A 26,020-nucleotide genomic window follows, 5' to 3' on the forward strand; every position below is an offset into this window, starting at 1 on the left:
GAGCTTTCCTAATCTGTAATAATTCTGACATTTCTTCGTCAAAAAAATAAAAGAAATCAGGCCGAGGTTTGTACTTTTTCCACACAAAATATTAACACCACTACAGTATGTGTACAATTTGAAGATTTCTGCTATTTACTGGTGGTAAAATAAAAAAAGACACTGAAGCAGACAGAAATGCAGACTGCTACTCCTTACTGAAAGTGAAGGGCTGAAAGCAAAACAACAGAATAAAGCCATCAGAATAATTTGAATGATGCTATGATTACAAATACAAATAATAGGGAGATTTGTATTGAATTTAAGTAAACCCATTCATGTTCCCAGAGGTCGAACCCCTTGCAATTTGGACCCTCAGCGAGCTTTCCTATATCGCCACCCTCAAGCCAAAATGTGAACTCTGTCCACACAACACCTCGCCGGTTGTCATAAAAAGTTTCTGAGCACATTTCCAAGGTGACGAACCCACTTGATTTTTTAAATGACCCCCGTGGCCTTTTGTTTTAACACCACTCTGAAGACTGAATCATTAACACATGATATCAATAAAATGTGTCAAAATGACATGACATTTACCCACACGGCAAATTTATGGACTTGGTGTATTAGGGGGGCTGATAAGAACTATTAATAATTACCTCTGGATGCCAAATTATGTAACAAGACAGAGTACACACGTGCAGTAAAAATGAATGATCTCACAGAGATACAGTTTTGATGTTGCTACTGTTTTCAGCAAAAGAGAAAAGATTTGTGAGAGCACTCTCCCAAACAGTTACAATCATTCCAACTTTCCATTATAACAAAGCCAATCCCAAACATGCACTTCCACTTAGCGCCTCCACCCCCAGGCGAGCCGTACATTATCTACAAATGCACGTCAATGAGGGAATACCTTGAGCGGTACTCATGTTTAAGCAAACCCAGTGAATCCTTCTATAAACTTCATGATTGTCTAAATTTCATAGTGAGTCACTCACTTAGTGGCCTTCTCAAAGAGCAGTGAATCATGCACATTCAAATACCAGCAACATGACGAAATACGTGACAGATGCATGGAAACTGCTCTTGAATGTCAACTCTGATAATAACTTTATCATGAAAAACATGCTTCAGTAGATATTCAGTATTTTTCAGCAGATTTATCAACACAGGGTTGCCCTCTAATCCTTTTTGGATTACAAAAATCAGTCAAGAGCCAAATGTTACAGATGTCAATATAAGTAAACATCAATATAAACTTATTTGCAGATAATCTTTGATGTATTTAACTAACATTGCCATACTGCCTTTGTTTTGATTTTTAGAATATATAAATATATAAAAACTTGGCAGTGATGGCAGTAAGAAAATATATAACACAAGAATTACAGCCATCATGTAAGTTCAACAAATATTCAGGACGAGTGATAAGTGACAATAAGCAACAGATATAGAAAAGAGTCTGATACACACACATACTTACACACACACACCCATAAATACACACACCTATTATGTAACCATAGATACACAACACTCACCACAAAGGGAGGGGAGCGAGGACAAGGGACAGCCTCGTGTCAACAGAACACATTTGAAGGGCATGAAAATAATCACTGTCCTACATGTGACAGAATATGACTGAATGGGTTGAAATAGTTTCAACTGTACTGTCAAACATGATGCTTATAAAGGAACAAAGCTTCATTAAAACCTGTTGCTGAAGACAACCCAGTCTGACCATTAAGAAGGTTTACTTTCAGTGTTTACTTGGTCAACCCGCCCTCTGCAGGCACTTTGTATTTTGTGTTTAGACAGCAATGCACTTAAAGCTTGTCGTCATTAAAGTCGTGAAAAGAGAGGGACTTTCATAATCTGCTGTAAACTGCAGGTGATAATAACATTTCTGATTAGATACAAGTGTAATAATGGCTTATGGAGGACTGCTAAACTGATTGGATAACAGTATGGCTAAATGTGTGTGAGAACACTGTTGCCTTGAATTGAAATGCGTCCTTGCAGTGAGCGGCTGCAGCTGCACCTTCTCCATTTTACATTCACCTTAATTGTGCCTTTTGATTGACGTGCTTATATTACAGTGCATGTGTTGTGTTAAAACAATGTGGAGTGAGTACAAAGACTTTGCCAGCCCCTCAAGCTTTGTCTTCATGTTATGGACTTGCTCGTGTTGGTGGAAGCCCTCTTGTTTTGAGGCTGGAAAATAAAGTTTAAAGTGAATTCTTTGGGTGAAAGTCGGGGTGGCGCAATTGTTAATTTGACCTGGTCAAGCCCTCTTTATGGCTCGTCCAGACAAGACATTATATAAGGATTAAGGATCTTGAATAGGAAACGTACAAAGTGACAAACATATCGCATAAATTGCAGGTGAGTTTTGTAAATAGACAAATGATGAAATGTTGAGATATCAGCACTTTTGAAGAGTAATATGATGATTAGATTTATTATTCTGCCACCAGCAGTTGGTTTCAGTTGGGTATTCTGTTGCTAGTAGCAACAACTACTGGTACAGTTCCATAGCAGCTTAACCGACGTTGTTACTGCCACCATTTTGTCAGATCTGTAACCAAGAAAATATTGGCAGATATCTTTTATCTACTCCCCAAATGCCCTTGTTTTTTTACTATTTTAATTACAGCTGTTTTATGATTTGGTAGAATTTAGTTTTTCTATGATTAGTTTACTGCTAACCAAGCTAGCCACTGTACCGTGTTACTGTACTGCTAACTCTTTTTCACTGTACCTTTGGCCTAACTCTTGTTCGTGAAATCTCATTGTTTTCTGATTTGTAATCATCAAATGTGTTGGCCGGGACTGTTTTCACAGTTTCACAATTGCTTCAGGTGAAAATCTCAAAGGCAACTCCTCTCTTCAACCTTCATTGGAAGTTTATCTCACTGCATAGCTGCGTTAGCTGTGCACCTAGCTACACGCATGGTGAGGGCATGACAGCGACAAAATAAGAAGGTAATGAATGGCATAGTAATTATAAGTAATTGTGTATTTTGTGTCCGCTTTGTTTGAACAGTGCAGCCTAACCTACTTTCAGTCACCTCCCCTTTCAACATCCAGCTACTATCAGATGACACTGACAGTTGAGGGATGACGACGGTGTACTTGAATGCCTCGTAGGCACGGCACACAGTCACAGTGCATGTTTCATTGTGGAAAGAATTTACTTAAATTGATTCTGCAACCTTCAAGTTAACTGAGCACAATTGCAAGGACTGAACGAGACAGATCGTTTGATTGGAAGTACGTTGCTAGGAGACAGCTTACTTTACTTCCTGTCAGCTGCAACGGGACAAAAGTCTGTGCCCGTTTTGAGTGTTCATGGTCTGAATGCAATTCATACAAAAATGTGCTCTCATTGGTGTAATGTAATACTGAACAATAAGACATGTTTTCCAAGTGAAATAAAGATTTGGCTGCATGTTTGCATCAAATAAACTTGACTCACACTGACTTTGAGAACTTCTTCATTTATTAAATGTTGGGTGGCGCTGCTCTCAAAGAATAACACATCTTTTGGTCATGTTTTTAAACATCAAAAAAGATACTGATTGTTAAAAAAAACAAAAACAAAAAAAAACAAACTGACAAGGACTGTACATTTGTACATAGAAGGTAGCAAAACAGGTCAACCTATGAAAAACTGCTGCTTACTGTATAACTAATCCAAAAGTGAGTATTTTAGTTGCCTTCAGTAAAGAACACTGAAGAGTTACATAAGATGTGTGGTGACAAACTCTATAATGACATTTATAGCACATAAGGTGCCAAATAGAAAACATTGACCAGGGGCCATACTTTGAGAACCTTTCTCTACAGACAGTATTACAGTAAGTCCTCACGTGTCCTCATCCTAAAAACAAACTGTTGTTGAAATGAAATATTTTAATGGCACAATTGTTTTTTGTTTTTTTTACACAACTTGGGCACCAAAATGTTGAGTTAAAAACATACGAGTATTTCACAAGGCGCTCTCCTCACACATAAATACTCCACTTCATTCATAAACTCCACTTTGACATCCAGGATAAATGTACTCTCCCACTGTTCACATCATGAAATCCAGTTTTCTTCTTTCCATGATCGTCTTTGCTGCCACAAGCTGATGTGGAATTTGTGGGTTTAGAATGATAAACACTTTATGTGATTACAGTAGTTGGTCTGGAGGTCAAATAGGAAGTAAATAGATCAGCTCTGCTCTAGTTAAAGCTAGAACAGAAGATCTAACTGTCCACCAGAGAATTTATATTCACACACTTTTAATTCTAGGTATTAACATGTGTTCTGTGTCTGGGTGATAAGGATAAACGTATGCAAAGTAAATGCTATCAGATCGGCCAGACACACATCTGGAGGTGGTCTGGCTCGCATTGTGATTGGATCTCAGCCAGGTGTCAGTGCAATCTGCATGTTTGGCTGCTTTCTTAAGAATTAACTAGTGTCAACTTGTTTCTCCACTGGTTGCCCCAAAATGTCTCAAATCTTAACGGTATCAACAAATGGTCATTTATGCAGGATATGTGCAGATCTGCTGCTTTATTATTTTCATTAGAGATTATTTTGCTATTTTCATGAGGAATCACTGAATCATTTGGTGTGTAAAATAAAATGAAAAAATTGTGAAAATCACGATTTCCTAAAGCCCAAAGAGACGTCTTGTTTTGTCTGAATAACAGTCAAAAATCCAAAGTTATTCAGTTTACTATCACATTGAAATGAATTCAAACAGAAATCCTCACAGTTTAGAATCCAGAACTAGAGGATATTTTGCCTTTTTGCTTAAAAAAAATACAGAAATTGATTAATCGATTACCAAAATAGTTGCCGATTAACTTTCTGTCGATTCTGTCAAATCAATGAATCTACTAATTGTTTCAGGTATAGCTGCTTTAGTGTAACAGAGAATTCTACTTGAGGCCTCTTGAGGTCTTGATGAATTGTGGATGTGGACAGGCCAAGACACTCATGGATGTTCGTTGACAAGTCCGTTAGCTCTGCCTATTTAATTTTAGCATATTGAGATCCGATCACAATGCGGGCAGAATCTATTATTATTAATATCACTTCTTAATATCAGGTGTAAACGCAAAGGCCTGTAATCACATGACACCTCTGACTCCTCACAATATAATGTGTTTATAGTGGTGTAAAGTTTGGGTGTGGATGGGCATGAAAGTGTTTGGCTTTAAACACCACTGTCCTGGGTTCACGCCCCGACTTTCTTACATGTAATTGTCATTAAATATGTCTTAAACTCAGTAAGTGTAGGATCAGAAAATATCTTCCACCGTGGCAGGACAGGACTGCATTCATCTTTCTACAAATTAAAAACCATCAGAACAATTTGAAAGATGCTCTAACCTCGTTAAAAGATCTACACATAGTGGCTTTAAGTGAGTGAGGACACACAATGAGGTGTCCTGATATGGAAATAATGGAGGAGGTGGAGGTGAACAATGAGGGTGAAACTTTTGTCCACATGTCTAAAAAGCCGAGTTACTTTTCTTGTGTAGTTACGTAGCCTTCAGTTGCATCAGGAACATCTGGACTCAGAGATTTGTGAATGTGTATACGTGTTTTCTGTCTAGATTTTTTTCTGACTGGAACACAGCCGATCTACTGGCTAATCAACGCTGACGCTTTGTGCATCTTCGAGTCTTTGTCTGCGTTTCATCTTTTTCATTTGCCGCCTTCCTTCGCTCGCGGGGTGTTAGGAGAGGAGAGCATGAACACGAGCCAGAAACATGGAGATCACAGCGCTGACGCTCAGCAGAGAGACCGCGGGTGTCAGGTTACAGCTCGAGCTCACAGCTGGGAGAAGAAGAAGACAACATTTATTATAGGGGATGCTCTGGGGCCACAGAATATATATGTAATGTTTCTTTAGCTATTTAAGTTTATTTTATATTCATTTATTTTTGTTATTTCTATTGTATTGTAATGTCTGGATGCTTTGTGTAACAAGATGCTAAATATTTGTAAGTATTGTTAAATTGTAATTTGTGTTACTTATTCTGTTATAGATATTTTTCTTTTTTCTTGCTGATCAATATATCTCTTGAAAAAACAAAAAAACAAAACAATAAATCCAAAACACCTGTATTTGGTATGTCTGGTGTAAAATCTAAGCAAAGTAAAATGTCCTGAATAACTTTAATTTATGAGAGAATCACATTTGGATCATGTGTTTTATTTTGAAAACCTGACACTATTGCACCTCTTTATTAGTCAGATTTATGCAAATTAACTTGTGGTGTAAACAATTATTTCAAAACAAATTGCAATTATAAATAGCACTCCATTAATACACATATTATAGGCTGAAGTACAAATGTTGAAACAATAAATAATATTAAAAATGCATCACGGTTTGACAACAGGGGATAAAAACACAAATAGGGACAATTTCTTTATTTTCGTATTTCTCAATTTAATTTTTTATGTGTTTTTGTTTGTATTTATTGATTTGTGAACATATTTTATTGTGTATTTAGTTGTTCTATATTTATATCTGTATTGATTTCCCCTCTTTATGTCTGTCATTTCATTTTCAGTGTTTATTTTTGGATTTATACTTATTGAGTCATGTGTTTGGTAGTGTGTGTTAGTGTTTTGATATTCAGGCACAATAACAAACTGCAGATATGCAGGCACGTAATGCCACTTGGCCTCCAGAAGAGGTCACTCACTGGAACCTTTTCTGTGTTATTTATTCCCCTTTTTTATTGTTATTGTTGGGTTTGCAGAATTTTGCACCCTGAAGCAGCTTTAGACCCTTCAGGACTTCTCTGCTTCTGCTCACTGACTTGCTGGTGACTTAGCATCTTCCCACTCACTCATTGTAAACCGGCAGTGAAGTGCAGAATATGGGCCTCAGTGTTTTATTATAAAGTGGCCTCATTCCCACCTGATTAAAGAGTTTAACAGTTTAAGGATATGTAAATGAACTCTCCCTAATGCAGCCAAACCCAAACTGAGCCAGCAAGCACAAGAGGTCATGTACACAAAGGCAAAGGAAAGCCAGTTAAATGAGATAAACCATAAAGGCTCATTTCTTTATCAATATCTCTATCAAAGTAGTGTTGTAGTAGGTTGTGTGTAGCGACGCAGGAAGTAATGCCTCCTTACTTATGAATCGACAGACGTCAGGTGAGGTTGTACAGCCTGCTGCTGTGAAATATCAAGCCAAAGAGAGCGTTTTGCAGCACGATGTTGACGTTGCTTGTGGCTTTGAAATGTTGTTATCAGAAAAATATTGATTATAGCCACTTTAAAGTACTCAAGTAGCCCTAAAGCAGGAAAATCAACTGCGTTTAGAAGCACATATGTTTGTCTGGAATACTGGATATTAGAGACTTGGAGAAAATAATGTGAGTTCAGATATTTACTCGTCATACTATGATTCTGCAAAGCGGGAGATACATTAAACCTTAAAATGTGTGTGTGTGTGTGTGTGTGTGTGTGTGTGTGTGTGGTCCTTACTCCGGCAGCTTTTCCCATCTCTTTGCAGCATCCCAGTCACGCAGCTGCAGACTGGTCCGGTCATCTTACTGGTGCAGATCTGCTCACAGCCTCCATTGAACTCCTCGCACCAGTCTGATTCTGAGGAGACGTCGCAGGTGAGTCATGAAAATCCTGCTTTGGGATTTGGCCGAAAAAGCCAAGGAAAGTGCTGGAAAAGATCTTGGATATAATATTTTCTGTTTCTAGTGAACTTGAGGTCTTTCTGCGATAAATCAACCAGGTAGAAATTGTGTTTTTACACATTTCTAATCAGAATTATTTCTAATATGATAAATTATATTCAGAGTTGTTTTGCTCTGAATCTGCTGCAGATTTACTTTATATAACTTGTCACATGTTTTTACAAACAATGATGACAATGAGCCAGTTGAAACTGACTTTCCCGGGGGAGAGTAGTAAAAACTAGTAGCTCAGCTCTTTAAACCTGGACTGGGCTCACAACATGAGACTTTACTTGCCTCTCCTTCTTATGGGTCCCACACTCAGTATGTGCTCTTTATGGTCGCTGTCCTCCGAGTACATTCTTCTCTTGTGTGGACAGTTCTGGATGCACAGAAACACAAACATTAATACAGCAGACGTTGTTTCATTCGCCACTTTTACTTAAGATGAAGATGTTTCTCACCACTTTGCAGGCGTTTGTTTCCGAGTCGCACAGGGAAACGTCACAGTGGAGGTGGACCTCGTCGTAATCCCCGATGAACTTGAAGACGGTGACGTGGAAGCGGCAGGTGAGTGACACGCCGTTCTCTGCCATGCCGATGGTGTTGTCCTTTATGTTTGGACACCTAGAGACAGTCAGGTATTAAAGGAATAGACTGTGTTTAAGGGAGACTGTCATGATGTTGTTATCTAAAGGAGGAAGATTGGCGTTTATCCACTGTACAGTGATTTCTAGCAGCACAGTCCCTCATAAGCCACCACCTTCACTTCATATTGCAAAAAGTGGCCGTATATAATATAAAAAAAAACACTTTTTAGCAATTTAGCTTCACAGCCTGTCTTTTTCAAACATTTTGGCAATGCCATTGGCCGACTGTTAATCAACAGAGACATTGTTAAACTGTTAAAGACAAAAAAGGTTTATTACCTATATTATTATCACCTAAACATACAAAATTTGTGTTTTCCTTTAACCCCTTGAACTTGTAACCTTGTAAAGCCTTACATTGTGTGCGTGTGTGTGTGTGTGTGTGTGTGTGTGTGAAGCCCACCCTCTCTCTATGATGATATAGCGCAGTCTGTCGCTGCTGTAGCGGGACGGCGTGGCCCAGCACATGTTCACGATGAGGATGAGCTGGTTTTCATCGGCCCCTTCCACAAAGACGCCCACGAAGAGGATGTCTCGCGTGCTGAGCACCACCTCCCCCTCCCTGTACGGATTGCGGTACGAGGAGTTCTTGTATAGAGCCATCTTGGTGATGAAGTTTCCTTCCTGGGTCGGTAAGGTGAGGTTTATCACACTGGAGGTCAAAGGAGGAGAAATGTAGCCGGCTTTTACCTCAACATATCACGTGCTTTGTCTGCAGTACATGTGAAGTACTATACTTAAGTACAAATTTGAGGTACTTTTCATGCCACTTTCTTGAAGGAAATGTTGTACTTTTTACTTCACTACATTTATCTGACAGCTTTAGTTACTAGTTACTCTACAAATTAAGATTTCTGCAAAAAGAACTTTTAAATATGATGTTTTCTTACTATCCAACAGTATATACAAGTACAGCTGAGACGATTAGTCAATTAATCAGTTTGTTGATTGACAGACAATTAATTGGCAACTATTTTGCTAATTAAGATATTAACATTTCATGTGAGTTTTTGCTGCTGTTCTTATTTTAATAATCTCACTTTATTTTATAACAATATTGGTTGGTCAAACCAAACATTGTGAAGGTGTCACTTTGGTCTCTGGGTGACTGAGACGACATTTCTCACTATTTTCAGAATTTTTACAAACCAAACAACCAATCGATTAATCAAGAAAATAATCAGCAGATTAATCAATATGAAAATAATCAGTAGTTGCAGCCTTAAGTAGTTCCACCTCAACCAACTACAACAGTTAAATCCTACTTTTACATTAATGCACGTGTAATAATGATCTAATGATATGATACATAACAGTAAAACAGTCACAGGAAACATTTTCTTTACTTTTAATACTTAGAGTATTAGAGAGCACACAGAGAGTATTAGTACTTTGACTTAAGTCAAAGATCTGAATGCTTTCTCCGCCACTGTCTGTCTGACCTGAGCATGGGCTTGAGGACAGTCTCCAGCGAGATCTTCAGGTCCAGTTCATAGGCGCAGGAAAACTCCACGTTGATGGTTTTGTCTCTGGTGATGACGTTCCCAGTGTTGTTCACACTCTCTATCCACACAGTGTTCTTATACATGATGTGTGTGCCGTTCGACTGCCAGAGAGATGAAGGGATGTTTACAACACTCACCGTTTTATATGTAATTATATTTAATATTTCACTGTTATAGTTCACTGTATAGTTAAAGGAACAGGAATTTGTGGTTTTAGGAGGAGTTATGTGCCGGGATTAATTCTTTCTTTTCTTTCTTGAACAGCAGTTTATGCATTTAGCCTGTACTTCTGCTCAAACATTTCCAGACAGAGCACAGGTTGCCAGATGCGGTTTTGACCACAGGTTTTGGTATATATCTCTGTAGAGGCATGATGGTGCGAACTTGGCAACCTCACTGTGACAAGAAAACAAGACTCCGGGAAGCTTCACTGTGAGCCAAGAAAAAGTTAGAGCACAAAACTCCCCATAAAACATTTTTTTGTTTATGGATTACAGGTGTTGGTAGGCATTTTAGACAGAGCCAGGCTAGCAGTTTCCCTCTGTTTCCAGTCCTTATGCTAAGCTAGGCTAATCACGTTCCAACTCCAGCTCTGTACTTAACACACAGACATGAGATTGATATTGATCTTCTCATCTCAGTCTCAGAAAGAAAGCAAGTAAGTGCATCTCTCAAAATGCTTTGCTTAGATTAGGCTGGAAGCAGAGTAAAAAGGATAGAAGCAGGTTTTATAATTTAACAGAGTGGCACACAAATGCAGTGTGGAGACAAAAAAAGTGCGGCATCACTGTAATTATTAATAAGTTGTTGATGTTAAAGAAATATACCTAATGTAGCGCCTCATATGCAACTCTAATGAAGTTAAACAAGTCCTTTGAGTGACAGTTTTAAAGTTATTATGGTTGAAACAAGTAAAGCCAGCTTGTCATCAAAGGTGGTAAAAGGTAAAAGGCAAAGAAACAGTTAAAACAAGGCGATCCAGCTAGAAAGCAAAGTAATCGGAACAGACGACGCTCACAAAGCAAGTAAGAATACAAATGAATGTAAACAGACCTGTACGATGGAGCCGCAGTGTCCCTTCGTGTTGTTGATGTGGAAGGAGATGAAGTCCTCCCCCTCGATGCCGGCGCAGTGTTCGTCGTTGATCCTCACGTCCTCTCGTTCGAAACCCAGCTGGAAGAGCTTACACTTGGAGATGGAGACCTCCATCTGAGCGTGCTTACAGGTCACCTCCGCCTGGAGAATGTCATCGTCACCTGTCAGACACAGACAGACTGTCTGAGTACTGAACATGGCAACGTCAGAACAATATAACAATATAATATATTATTCCTGGAAAGTGTGGCCCATGATGCTGTAAATACTGTTGCCTAAAGGCTTTTTTTCAAGCGTAACATTCTGCACAGGAATATATGTTCTTGTATATTTCTATATAATTAGCTTCTACATAATGACATGTAACAAACAAATACAGTATTGTAATCCGATCTTTTTAAATAACATTTTTTATGACATCTTACATGGACAACACACTGTGAAATAAGCACCAGTATGATTTTAATAATAGAGCCCCACTGCAACATTGACATGACTGGTATTATCAGCTGATTTTAGCTTATCACAGATATATATTAGTACTGGTGTTTCTGTCAGCCCATCAGCAAAAAGACATTGTAGTACAGATTGTTGTGTGTGTCCTGCTCAGTTCACATCTTAGTCATCAACATTAATAACCAAATGTAAGGGATTCTTATCAAAAATGTTATATCGATCAATATATGGTTATCAGATATTTTTTAGCTTGCTGCTTAATGTTGAACATTTTAACATGTACCCGATTTTAAAACAGGATGTATCTCTCTACATATTTGGACCATTATAAAAAAAATGAGATTCATGTTGATGACATTTTGTAGTATCTGAGGTCAGACCAGGAGTCTCACCTTAGCTGTGCTATGTTTCAGAATGGGTAGTATAGTCTTAGTAGTTTGTTTATAACGTAGCCCACCGGGACAGGATTAAAACCCGGGATGGATGATGTCACCTTATGGCCCTATGAAGCGCTCACCTCCAGTGCTGGTGGGTAACTCTGGACAGCCACACAGGTCGCCTCCGTTCTCCAGCTCACAGGTGAAGTTTGTGCAGATCTCTCCTGCACAGGGGTCGTAGATCCATTCTGCTAAAGACAGGTCCACACACAATGTTAGCTGTCACACACAATGTTAGCTTAGAGGATATGTCCCTCTCCGTGTCCCCCCAACGATTAGTGTCAGTTTGATTCACTCACTAAAATCTCTCTAAACAGTGTCCTCTTACTGTCCAGCCACCAAAATCCAGATGAACCCTGATACACTCGTCGCTTTCAATAAACTTCACCAGCAGCAGCAAGTACTTTTTGCTCCCTGCTAGATCTAATAACTTCTAGTAAATCTGATCTATTGTGTATTTAGGTAATATGAGTCAAAGGGAAAGTGGTACCATTGGCAGACTTGACATATTGACACATTACTTGTAGCTGCTTTTGATAAATTAGCCTGTTGCTACGAAGCAAACAAAGCCAAACACCTACAGTCTGTTCAGGTTACTGTAGCTTCAACTAAAGACAAAATAAATCCAAGTAACCCATCTTTACACAAATCTATCATCAAAGCAACAAATTAAATTAATAATCCCTTCTACTAATTAACAATATTGACTTTATTGTTACATTAAACCTGTAATATCTGATTCTTCCAGTGTGGGAATCTAAATGAGTAAATTACATGCAGTGCCATGTGTATGCCATGTGGCGGAGAGAGGCTGGTGCCTCGCGGTGCCCTTACAGCAGTTCTCTTGGGTGATCCACTTGGTGGTGAGGGTGCCCAGCGAGCGACAGGCCTCTGCGTAGGCTGCCAGCGAGCCACAGACCTGAGCCTTGCGGTGATTGTAACAGCCGTCCAGGTAGCAGGACTGGTAGAAGGGCCGGGGATCCAGCAGGCCGTGGCACGGCTGGAAGAAACCCTTCAGCTGGGTGAGCTTCTGACAGGCATCTTCACCTTGCAGCGCTGCCACCGCCGTGTTGTCACAGGACTGAGCCAGAGCCACGTACTGGGTTTCATCACAACTGGAGGAGAAAGACCAACATCCAATTGTCAAACTTATTGTTTTATTTATTACTATGTAATTTGGTGGGCCTGTGTGCCAGCCATCTGAACTCAAAGGGCACCAGCAGCAGGCACTCTGGTGGTAAAGTTAGTTAACTTGAATATACATAAACCAGTCCACAAACTTTCCCTGCACAGATGAAAAACAGACTACTTTACATAGTTTTTCTAGAGATCGCACCACAGAGGAAACGAGTACACTAAGCCTGGCTCACGTGGTATCCCAAGTCCACAATGCCATTGTATCTGGGGCAATATATTAGACAATTCCTACCTGTCAGCCAAAACCAATGACAATGAAGCAACATTAGCATTAATTGGAGTCATGTTTCTGTCCAATATTCACTCTCCTTTGAGCGCCTTAGCTGCTGGATGTTCCACTTTCTTCACCAGCTAGTAGCTAACTTTGTCATTTCGTGTAAAGTGGATTTCTCGTTGAGAAATGGGGTTGATGGGAGTGGAGTTTGTGGGCCATGAAGCCAAAACAATGAGCTAAAAGAGACTAAAAGAACTGCAGAGTTGGGTGTTGAAACTCACATGACAGATCCCTTTCACAATAAATGTTCTCAATATACCAAAATGCTGATTAGTGGAGCTTAAATGTTGTATTTCAGGGATGATCTCCAAAAGGTTTCACATGAATTGTACAACTGTATATATGTACAGTAAATAGAGTACAAGATATTCCACCATGTCTACAAGCTTCACCCACCTGTTCTGCATACCGTTGGTCTTCCAGCTCTGGGCCAGCTCCAGGGCGCTGACGGCCGGCTTGCCCCTGGAGGTGATGTAGTCGTCGCTGGGGTCTCCGTTGAAATTCCCACAGAGGCCACACACCTTGTTCTGAAGCCGCTGGCCCATTGTGATGCTAAGTGTGTTAAAGTGGTTGTATCGGACCTGGATGTCCTGGGGCGTGTCGATGACAATGAAACCTTCGGATGTGGACAGACGTGTCATCAGCCCAGTTAGAAACGGTACCGATACTGGCGTACCATTGACCTGCGAGGACACAGGAGAAGGAAATCTTTAAATATCTACCGCACATTTCTGTGCTCTCACGTAAGGTTTGACCACTGTGGGATTTTTAAGTCCACTTTCCACTCAACGTGATGATCATTAACATTATTTGATGATATGTAGATTTGGGAATCATCTACGTGAAATGATTCCATATTCCCCAAAATGTATCCCTGAGGTGTAGCATACATCAGAAAAGAAATGAGACAGCACAAAGCAAAGGCTGTGACGATGTGAGACGCTGCTGTAATTACTCTGCGTTCTGGGGAACATGACCTTGGCCACTTCAGGGAATCACCATTGATACCAACGTAGTTCTTGAGGTAGTTAAGAAAAATGTTGCGGTCAATGGCTCACTCAGATCAAGCAGGATTAAGACTCTTTGAGAGCCAAAGTTAAAGGCAATCAGCGAGTCATTAACTTCCTCTGTGGGTGCACTTTCAGTAGAATCAAATGGCCCACTTCCTCCTGAAGTGGAGGAGCTCTGCTAGACTATTAGTGGCAATTGGTAAATTGGACTGCGGGACCTCTTTCAAGTAGTCTGGCAAGAAAAGGGAGATCTGTTTGTTTAGTTCCTTGAGGAGAAGTTTGATAAAGACGTCTTTGACAGCAGACCAAGAAGAAAGTAAGTTGATATTATATACAAAACGTCTCCTAATAGAGATAATAGGTCTATTACAGCGAGACTATGAAGCATTTTTGAGAAGAAATAAAACAAACTTCCTCTTACAAAGGAAATGTTCATAAGTAACACAATGCAGCCTTGTTTCTACACTATACACTGAAGAGTAGCTAGTGGCAAACTATAGCTAGATATTGCAGTGTTATCGACATTACATGACAAATAATTGTCAATGGTAAAAGCAATGGAGCAATCAAGTTGCGGACCAGAAAACCAAAACAATGAGCTGAAAGACACTTAAAGGCTCCACAGAGCACACACACCTTTCACATTACATGCAGTTAATTGATCTATTGTTAATATAAAACATTGATTAGTGCAGCTTTAAAGCAGGGACAAGTTCTGAAATGCGAGGAACAAACTATATCACACAAGAACTGAAATGAGAATTTGAGTCAGGTTAGGGGTCTCCCATGATCTGACCATGACGGTCAGGTGGTCATTTCTATACTGACAAACCGACAAATCCAAGGCTTGTCTCACCTTGACAGTGCTGCCAGAGATGAGTATATTCTCCTCGTTGATGTAAAGGTACACATGAGAGATGGTGGTGAGGTTGGGCGTGCTCCATTTATCAAAGTTGGCGATGAGCTGGAAGGAGAGGTCGGGCAACTTGTGACAGTTCGTGGACAAGACGAAGGAGCAGGAGGCCGGGAGCCGCAGCGACGCCCCATCGAAGGTCCTGAAAACGCCACCGCCGGACGCCACGCAGTGCTGAGAGCGCCGCGCAAAGCAGCCCCGCACTCCGTACCGCAGCGTGCACTCTTCCTCCGCCTTGCAGCGCCTCGGGTCGCACTGGATCAGGTTTCGTCCGATGCACTGGCAGCGTTTGGTACAGTCGCCATTCCAGAACAGCTGTTTGGGCTGAAATAAAGAAAAGTTTCTGTTAAAATCAGAGCTGAAACTATTAGTCGATTAATTGATTAGATGATTGGCAAAAAAAATAATCATCATAGTGACTTTTTTAAACAAAAATACTGTATAAAACATTCCTAAATTCCAGTTTTTCACGTGTGAGGATATGCTGCTCTTCTTTCTCTCATTCAATAGTAAATTGAATATTTTTAGGTTTTGGAGTATTGGGCTTTAAAAAATTGTGATTGAATCGATTAATCTAAAAACAATACTCGACTGACTGATCTATAGTGAAAATAATCGTTAGTTGCAGCAGTTCTATGATTCTGAGGCAACTTCGCAAAATAAGATTTGGACGTGAAGGATTAGTTTAAGGTTGAATCACTTTTTTTTTGCTCTCATTTTTATACTAAATGAGCCAGAGACGTTTGTTGAAACTGATTTTTTAAAAATATTTTCAGTCATGAAATGTAAACTGTGTCCCATTCAACATTAAACTTAAAGACACCTCAGCAAAAATTCTAAGTTTCATAAATAACCTTCAGTTTCGGCTGCATACGACATTGAGTTGATTCCATGTAGTGCTGGATGTGAGACTGACCTCATAGTACTTGCCATCAGTGTAGCAGCCACAGTTCTGAGGCAGGATGCAGCTCTTGCCGTTGAGCACGTAGCCCTGGTCACACTGGCAGCCCTCCACACAGTCCTGGCTGCAGTCCCTCTGGCCGCGGGCTGGGGCGCACTGGGGCGGGCAAACCGACATGCAACTGGAGTAATGGCTGTTAGGTGGACAGCTCTGGACTGGGAGCAGGCAGGTTGGCAAAGATATTAGCTAACGATTGGACGGACTACATTGTACACATAGGACATTATCCAGGGTAAATAGGTGTTGATTTTTCAGGGGTAAATATTTGTGGACAAGCGTTGATTGTAGAGTTGTTTAGTGGCTGTGCGGCAGCTGTTTAAAGGAATAGTTCAACATTGTGGGAAACGTGCTTTTTCACTTTTCGAGATCGAGAGGAGAGGATCAATATCAATCCAATACTTGCCTGTTAAGTACAGAGCTGGAGTCAGGGAGTGATTAGCCTAGCTTAGCATAAAGACTGGAAGCAGGGGGAACAGCTAGACTCCATCTAAAGTTGAAGAATACTTCTACCAACACCTCGAAAGCTCACTAAATAACACGTTGTATCTCATTTGTTGAATCCAATGCAATGGAGGTGAATGGAATTTGGTTTGTATTACTTACTGCATTTCAAGACAAACGATGTCCTTGTTGCTGTGAATAATCCACAGACTTCACCATCAACTGTTTTCACAGGAACTACTTTCTGCCAAAGAAATAGCCCATATTAAAACTGTTGACTGTGTTTTCTGTGGATTATTCAAGATGGAAAGACATGTTGCTGATTCTTTAAAGTACTCTTTCAACACTGTGAGCCCAACAAATGAAATTCCATTCACCTCCATTGTATTTGGGACAGAGGCAGAAATCTCAGACAAATATCTCAAAACCTGAACAAATAAAACTGAAACTATCTGCATGAGTGGATACCACTAGAGGACCTTTGCATCACTTCACAAATAACCAAAGAACACGGTGACATTAAGGTGAGCCCCGACTTGCACTCACCACATGGTGTTTCACTCCTCCAGCCGGTAACGGGCACGCCTTGGGTCTGACAGGTGCTGGCATATATCTGCAGCCAGTTACAGATAGTATCCTGAGCTCCCTGGTCCAAACAGGTGTCCTGCAGGCAGCTTTGATAAAAGAACGCTGGCGCCACCTTGCTGTGACAACGAGCAAACACACCTCCTCGATCCACAATTAGCCCGCACAGCCTCACCGCCTCCGGCTCCACAAACACATACAGTCCATCTCCAATGTGGAAACGCATGCCTGTGTTCACTTCATTTGCCCCATCGTCGGTGCCGATGTTCGTGTTGCCATCAGCCACCATGAGAGGGGCATCATTTAGCACGCTTTTCTCTCCCATGCCACAGCGTGGGCAGGAGTCTCCGCAGCCCACCTGGCAGAAGGTGTCCCTCTCTGCCCAGGCCATGCCCCAGTCAGTCGTGGTGAGGGTGGGTGGGGATAAAGGCATGCCCTGGCAGAGGCCGCAGGAGGCGTTGTAGAGGTCGCGGGGCAAAGTCAACAGGAGGAGAGTGTTCCAGTCAAAGGCCACCTTCAGGCCAAAACCTGTCTCCAGAATGAGCTGCATGCCCAAGGTGAAGATGTTGACCTTCCCTGGGCCCAGCTTCAGAGGAAGGTACAAACGCTCCTTATTCACCTGAGTGAAGAGAGAGTCAATAAAACTGGTTCTAGTTTGAACAGGTTTAACTCTTATTCTACGAGCACACACACATTCCTACACAAGCATTTTTAGCACCAAGTCATAGTTTCTAATCGGACTGACCTGCATGTTTTCAAAGAATGTGGGGAAACCCAGGTGATGAAGGGATAACATTAAGACTCACTGAAAGAGCTTCTATGCGTTTCTCATTTAATCTAATTGTATAAGAGAGAAAGACACAGAAACAGCCAGAATGAGAAAAAAAATGTGTGTGTGTGTTGGGTTATGTGTGTGATTTCTATTCCTCCTCAGATCTTTTAGTCGGTTTGTGAACCCGGTCCAAATGTCGCTCAGGGTCGGGGTTTCGTCTGAGCCAAATCCAGCCTGATAAAAGATGCCCATTGAAACTAGATCCACCTTAAGCCAATCAAAGAGGAATTCACCCTGCCTGGTTATTCTATCGGCTTGATTAGAAATAACATGTCCTCACAAATACAACAACTATGACCTTCATGGGTCATGCATAAAAGTGGTGTTAAGATATGAATATTCAGATTATCCCAAATATGAACACAATATAAAATCATGGCTCTTGATTCATTTACTGTTCTGCCTTTGCCTCTGACTCACCGTGACAGTGTTTTTGTAGCTTCGAGACACTTCAATCTCATACTCGTAGACCTCCAGTACAAAGCCCCTCACCCAAATGGCCTGGCCTGTGTCCCTTTCCTCATTACGAGCTGCCAATTTAAATTGAGGAAAAGCTCCACTGATCGTGTGGTCCATGCTCTCTCTCCCACAGTTGGTGGTGGCCATCCTAAGAGTACAAGAGCTCTGCAGCTCAAACGGTATGCCACCAAATGGCAGAAAATGTCCATAACCAGCTGCCACACACAGGGCCTCAGTGCGTGGCAGGCAGAAATACAGGCCGTCATTCTCCTGGCAGTACTCCTCAGCGTGACAAGGTGCGAGCTGACAATATACACTGTTGTCAGAGCCATTGCAGTAGCAGCGCTCCTGGCACTCCCAGTCCGTCCAGAAGGTCTGATTAGTGGCCAGCTGGCGCCCGTGGCTCACGCAGCCACAATCACTGCGTGCCACACACAGGCCATCGCGCAGCGCAAAGCCCTCCTCGCACTGACACCCCTCCTGGCATGGCAGAGGGCATGGCTCTTCAGGTTCATCCAAGTTGGCGCAGGTCAGAGGGCAGGCGCTGGTGCACTCATCAAAATGACTGTTCTCTGGACAGGGAAGAGCTGAGACCGGAGAACGAGGTATGAGACAGCAAGAGAGAAGCAAAGACAACAGGCAAATCCATATTACAAGAATACTCCACCAAAAATCTTTGTTTTGAGTGTCAAAGTGTCACTCGCTGTAGGATTGAATGGTGGATTTGAAAAGTTTTAAGTTCACCCCTTGGCAGCTGCTGTAGACAGCTTGGACTCAATGGATTCCACTGGTGACCAAGTTTATGGCAAAAGAAGTGTAAAAATGTCCTGTTCTCAAACCACTGCTGAAGCATAATCCACCACTCAAGTGTCCAGCTCAGTTTTTTTCTTTTTTTTGTCAAAAGCTTTTCTTTGTCGCTAGGATGATTAGCTGTCTACCCTTTGTCAGATGAAATTACATTTTCTTATGTTGGTAGCTAAAGACAAATATTAGCAGCAAACTGCTGCAGTCTGCAAAGGAGCAAGCTGTCAGAGCCCCTTTCAAGCCTACAAGGCATGACTGATGAAACAGGTTTTTACCTTTAAAGAAAAGGTAAATATAGGTGGAACGCCATAGAGCAGTGGTGGAGTGGAACTAAAGATGAGTACTGTTTTTCACAGCAGACATTTTGCCTTGTCAAACACAAGTATGACTAATAACTTCATTAATAGCTACAATGCATTTCAATCATCGCTGGAACAGAGCCATCATCGTTGCTATTAGTTCCACTTGTGCTTTTCCTGCTCTGACGAGTCAAAATGACTGCTGTGAAACAGGCCTGTGAGTCTGATTATTTGAGAAATTTGGGAGTGATGCTAGCAAGGCTATCAAGATTCAGGTTATGAGTTATTCAGAAAGCAAAATGACATGTTCAAGTTCAATTTGGTGCTTTTACAGGAATAATAATTATTTTTTGGCTTCCAAAGGGCAGTGGGGGGCTGGGGGGGGGGGGGGGGCAGTAGGGGGTACTGCTAGCTACAAATCAAAGCAGTCTAGTTACATGTTCTAACTATACTTACTTGTTTATACTATATCAATAAATAGAAAAAAATTCTTGTAGTGAGACAGATTGGAGTTGTTTGAAGACATATTTATTAATTTTTTTTGGCTAGTCTAGCTGTTTATCTCTGTTCTGGTGTGATGCAAAACTACAGAAATATCAGCCTGTTCCCTTAAAGTAAAGATATATCTACTCACGGCAGTTGGTGGCACTCCTCCAGGAAGCAAGGCCTACTTGAGCATCCTGACAGGCAGTGGCATATGCCTGCAGTGAAGAACACAGGGCTGAACGATTCCCTTCCTTTACGCACATGTTATACAAGCAGTTCCTGAAGAATGGTGAGGGGTTGACCACTGCATGACATGCCAGAAATGAACTATTCCCCGGGTCATTGATGTTGCCGCACATCCAAGGACTCTGGTAGAGACGCAAGTCTGTGCACATTCGGTACAGGTCATCACAGTCGCCATTACAGGTGAGGTCATCAGCAATGGACCGCCAGCCCTCTGTGAACTGTTCAGTAGACTCGGCCAAGCGTCCATTTGGAAGACGAAGGTCATCAGTGGAATTGCTATTGAAGACGCCGCAAAGACCGCAAGTAACATTGTAGAAGATGGTGGAGAGGGAGATGTTGAGGAATCCTTGGCGTGTGTATTGGACACGAAGCAGACCGCGGGACTCCACCACTGTAGCATTGCCTGGAGCTTTGTAGATCATCATTGTCTCCATTGGATGGACATATGGGAGCACTACTACTTCACCATTCACCTGGAACACAAACAGGAGTCATAGCCGTGGGTGTTCAACAGCTGAAAATAGATAACATACTCTGTAGAGAAAATACTAACCTTTACTGTATCAAAATCTAGCCCTCCCATCTGAGCTTCCAGGTTAGCCACTGTAACTACCACAGGTCTTTTCCAAGCGGGGCCTTTGTTCACCAGCCGCCTGCCCATCTTCACCTCCACCATTGAGCCATTAGCTGGCACTGCACCACACAGCTTCAGCAGGTAGTAAGAGCTGTCATCTGGGAACAGCAGGAAGGTACCATCAAAGGAGGATGTCACTGAGTTCTGGGTGACGGAGCACACTCCCTCTCTCCGAGGGTAGCAACCTAGCAAGCCCACCTCCGCCACACACACCTCACCCTCCTTACAGGACTCGTTGAAACAAGAGACTTCCCCAGCAGGCCCGCAGTTGCAGCGGAGGGTACATTCACCTTCTTCACCGCTGGGGCCAGCCCAGAAGGTGTTATTAAGGGGGTAATAGAGGCCGTTATGCTCACAGCCACAGTCTTCACGATGTACACAACGGCTGCCGCTGAGAACATAGCCTTGGTCGCACTGGCAGCCCTCAGTGCAAGGGTGAGCACAATACAGTGGAGCGGTGAGGTCTGAGCAGGAGGCTGGGCAGGCACTTGTGCACACTTGGTAATGGCTGAACTCCGGACATGACAAAGCTGAGAGCCAGTAAGAGAGAAGACATTATGTCAGATGACACAAGTAAATTTATGTAAAGATGAAGAATCTGTGTAAACTGAATTAAAGTGAATCTCACCGCAGAAGGTGCGAGATCTCCAGGGTCGTATCGTAACACCAAGGGCCTGACAGGCCAGAGCATAGGCCTGGATGGCCTGGCAGAGTGTGGTGATATTATCCCTGTTGCTGCACATGTCATATACACAGCTATACACAAAGGCTGTAGGGTCCACTACAGCTCTGCAGTCCCTAAAAGGTCCATCAGTTTTGTTAATGAGCCCACAGTAGTCTGAGCGAAAGTAGAAGGCTTCTGTAAGAGGGTCACAAACGCTGCAGTTCTGGGCGCAGCCGTCTGTACACCTCCAGTCTGTGTCCTCAGCTCTCCAACTGCCCCCTAACTCCACTACACTTTCTGCTAGAGAGCCGTCAGGAAGCACAGGATCATCAGCGGGGTCATCGTTATAGTTACCACAAAGGCCACAAGTGTTATTGAAGTAGGAGCTGGGTAGGGAGATGGATGCATAGTGTTGGCCGTCATAAGTTACCAAGAGTCCAAAGTCTGTTTCTAAAGCAACAGCAACACCAGACTGGTATACCCTGATGGCACCAAGCTGGAGTTGGACTGGTAAAGTCTTCATCAAGCCATCCACCTATAGAGAAGAACAGAAGAACAATGGACGATGGTAGAAAACTTAGTCCATTGTCAATATATGCCAATTGAGAATACTGTCACTTTCTTCCTATGCCTTTATCATGACAAAACTCTCAAAACGTGCATCCTGGCTCATCAGCTTGTACTTGGATATTATGAGAAATCCAGGACGATGCATCCAAGAGGTAATTGGTGATCGGTGTACTGCCCAAACCACTCTTCCAAGGTGGTCAATATAGGACTTCAAAATCAAATTGTACATGCAACCACATAACGCAAATCTACACTTTTGCATCAGCCCAAGCGGGAAGCACACAGAAGGCAAATATTGTGGTAATTCCCATTATAAACAGGTCCAAAGATACTCACCTGGACTGTTCCAAAACTGCCTTTGGGTAATGTGACTCGATGACCATACACGTCCACTGTGACATCTCTAAGCCAAGAAACAGAGGCGACCCCACGGTTCTCATTTTTGGCCTCCACGCTGAAAAAGGGCAGCCCCGCCACCTCCCAGCAGGGCCGAGCCAGCAAGTAGGAGCAGGTTCCCTGGAAGTGATAGAGGAAGCCATCGAAGGTGTGGTAATGAGGGTCACCAAATACCACACAAGTGCTGGTGCGGGTTGGCTGGCAGTAAAAGGCCCCTTCTTGCTGCTCACAGGTCTCCAGCTGCCCGCATGGAGCTTCTTGGCAATGCACCTCGTTGTCAATGTCAAGGCAGCGGCATCGCTGTGAACACTGGTCAGACAGCCAGAAGACTTCCCCTCGTCTGTAATAACGCCCTACAGAAGATGTAGGAAAGACAGAGGAGGTATTTACAAGTACAGTTCTGCAAACAACTGGAGTATTTTACTAGAAAATGACTGATCTTAGTATTAAAGATGCTGTAGCTACTCTGCAAAAGAGAAACCTGTGTGGACATAATTATCAATTTTTGACGTTTGAACTTGCCATTGTAGCTGCAGCCATTGGCAGGATCGATCAGTTCAGTGTCTACACGGAAGAACCAGCGCCCAGGAGTATTTACATTGGTTGTCTGTTCAATATTCACTACATCATTTGACCGTGATCCTGGCAGGTTGAAGAAGTGGCCAATGTCTCCACCATTAAAACCTGACTGAAAAGGGGAACTGTGTGAGTTGTGAGTTCTGTAACAGAACAGGATTGTCCTATGGTATGAAATGATCTTGGGGACATTGTGAGAATACCTGAGCTGTTGTTCCACCCAGTCCTGTTAAAGGATCTCCACCACTGGCTGTTCCTGTGCTCCATGTGATTTCTCCATAGTTGAACATACTGAAGGACGCCACGCCATCTGAGATTAGTACAGTTTGGAATGTGTTCACCTTTTAATCAAACAAAAGGATTAAAATAGTTTTACAAAGAGAAAAAAAGACAAAAACATTTAACAAATGTCCCGCTTGCAAGGACATTGCTTAGTTACATTATATTCATCCACCCAGCACCCGTGTACAGCGTCACATGGGAGTGGGTATATGGCCAGGTACACTTACGAAGAACAGGTGAAAAATGACAAACTTCTAAATTATACTGTATATAGCAAACATTAGATGGATAACAACTGTTTACATTGTAGTTTGTAGGTGTGTTGAAAAAAGATGACGTTCTCATCATCTCATCCTGTTTCTTGAAGAGTATTTAAATAACGTTGTCGTTTGCGAGTTGCCTTATGTGTGACAAAGCTATTTCAGGCGGGGTTTACCGGGGTTGTCTGGCTTCCTCCATAGAAGGTGACTTGGTGCCATGTTGAAATAAAGACCCATGTGGCTGTGAAGGTGGGAATGTTTTTAAAGTACTTCCGGACATCTTGCGTCGCCCTCTCCAGTATTTCTGGTTCGGTGGACTCCCGGTAGTACACATCTCCGCGGATGCCATTGTGCACATCTGCCCAAAGTGGAGCAATGAATGATCTGCTGTCACTCAGGGGAAAAGCCTCTGGTGTGAACTGGCTAACCTGCACGTTGAAGGAGACCACACCATTGTTGTTGACCTGTGAACAGAGCAGACAAGGTTTTATTTCAGCATCATAAACTATAATATACACTTTATATATTGCAATAAATAATTAATGGATTGGATGGAAGAGTTTGAGAGTTTTGATCACAGCTTACGTAGATGGAACGGTAAGGGACATTGAAGAAAATGAAGTGAATGAGCAGAATAACTTCAGGAGAACTCCCATCATCCATTTTGGGGGTCTCTAGATCCCTATGGCCGGGCCCATATGGGTACATGATATCCTGAGTACTAGCTAAAAGGAGAAAAATGCACAAGAGCTCATTAAATTGACTTCTCAACCCTAAAAGATGAAGGAATGGATGTGGAGGATGACTTTAACATGTTCCAGTGACATTTATGTGTCTCATACCTCCAGTCTGTACAAAGATGCTGAGGAGGTGGAGCAGAATGACTGGACAGCCTTGCCTGACCATTCTAAGAAACAGAGAAAGAGAATGAGATGAAAGATCATATCGACAGTGTGATTCCTTTGCTCATTATGTTACCACTTCCTTACACCCTGTCTGAGCAACTGCTTCATCATCCGCCTTGCATTTTCCTATAAAGCTAATGGAAATGCAGGCAGACATGAGTCATAGGACAGCTTCTCATAAACAAGGCTGTTAGACAAGGGAGACGAGGGAGAACCATCAAACCAACGTCACGTTACTTCTTTAAGATCAGGCTCCCAGGTCTCCCCTGAGGAGCCCTGAAAAGGCCCTATTATGCATGCCAGAACAATGTGTCAGGATCACATTTGCCTTACGGTCCCATGTGAGCCGGCAACAGTGGACTACGGGCCTCTCTGTGCCTCGGTTCCCTGCAGCTGACCGAACTGGCCCGCTCTGCTCCAGCGTCTCTGTGTCTGAAGCCGCGAGGCTGCTTAGGACCTCATTACCACTTCTGTTTGGGAGCTATCCATGCCTTGTTGGCTAAAGGGAGAGGAGCGTAAACAGTGGGGCACTAATGGCTTTAAGTGAGTAGGTTTGAATTGCCAAGGTCCTTGCAGTGGCCCTTAGGGGCTGTTCAGTGCCTGACTTGGCACGTTTCCCATTGGCAAAGTAGAGTGTGCAGCCAAGTTGGCAGATTTTACAATCACCATATAGCATTTAAACTTAATTGTTTAATGAAATTCAAAAAGTACTGTCTATACATTTAAACCTTAATTGGCCAATAACACTGCCAACTTTACCAGTTAAAACTGGTCCCTTCTGGATACCATAGACCTTGTGGGGCATTCTGTCTTTCTGGTCTATCTGGTCTGTTTTTATTATTGTGGACTTGTGAAACTGTCACGATTCCCCAACAGTATCCAAAAATGCATTTTGCATCAACTGGCAGTAATGGCAGAAGACATGAGCCAGACCCACAACTGCTCTAACTTTTGTACTACAACTTTGGATTTCTCACCAGATTTACTACAATTTTAAGGTTAAGGGTTCTTAAGATTTGGAGATGTGACGAGGACCGACTAGCTGGCCTGCTAGCAACCAGTCAGTCAGTCAGCGTTATTTCAGCAAGCCCTTTGGTAATTTACTGGAAGCACTGATGTATATGACTTATATATATATAATTTCATATGAAAAGGCAGCGTGGTGCATGATGCTGCTTTTAACATCCTTACATGTTGCAGTGAGGATAACAGGTGGTATCTGCTGACTTTAAGTTACAGCCGATACCATTGAAAGCTGTGAAAAAGGTAGTAAGTGGACCTTTGAGTTGAAATTAGTTTGTCCAGTCATCTTTGTTTGAAATATTGACCAATTCAATTCAGGATTTTCATTTCACTTTTTCTCTTTTTTGTTATAATTTAAAAACT

At 42.1% G+C, this 26,020-nt stretch overlaps 1 protein-coding gene across 1 annotated transcript; it reads right to left on the reverse strand.

Annotated features, from left to right (window-relative positions):
- Positions 1 to 5,722: 5,722 nt before the first annotated feature.
- On the reverse strand, positions 5,723 to 24,975 carry tecta (tectorin alpha). Its single transcript, XM_070916972.1, has 24 exons — positions 24,968 to 24,975; positions 24,572 to 24,636; positions 24,315 to 24,454; positions 23,906 to 24,193; positions 23,391 to 23,528; positions 23,134 to 23,299; positions 22,552 to 22,964; positions 21,610 to 22,180; positions 20,901 to 21,511; positions 20,250 to 20,820; positions 18,474 to 19,099; positions 17,183 to 17,840; positions 16,151 to 16,350; positions 15,178 to 15,558; positions 13,708 to 13,994; positions 12,675 to 12,955; positions 11,921 to 12,031; positions 10,906 to 11,108; positions 9,790 to 9,953; positions 8,751 to 8,999; positions 8,162 to 8,324; positions 7,995 to 8,079; positions 7,495 to 7,614; positions 5,723 to 5,823 (listed from the first exon to the last, which is right to left on the reverse strand). Exons 1-24 carry the CDS (start codon positions 24,973 to 24,975, stop codon positions 5,723 to 5,725), a joined length of 6,600 nt encoding a protein of 2,199 aa, XP_070773073.1.
- Between the last annotated feature and the right edge of the window lie 1,045 nt (positions 24,976 to 26,020).

This window comes from Enoplosus armatus, chromosome 13, assembly GCF_043641665.1.
Source record: "Enoplosus armatus isolate fEnoArm2 chromosome 13, fEnoArm2.hap1, whole genome shotgun sequence".
Taxonomy (NCBI): Eukaryota; Metazoa; Chordata; class Actinopteri; order Centrarchiformes; family Enoplosidae; genus Enoplosus; species Enoplosus armatus.

Coding starts and splice junctions, on each gene's coding strand:
- tecta (XM_070916972.1), bottom strand. Junction 20,821..20,900: donor TAGATTTTGATACAGTAAAG/GTTAGTATTTTC, acceptor TTTGTGTTCCAG/GTGAATGGTGAAGTAGTAGT. Junction 8,080..8,161: donor AAACAAACGCCTGCAAAGTG/GTGAGAAACATC, acceptor CTGTGCATCCAG/AACTGTCCACACAAGAGAAG.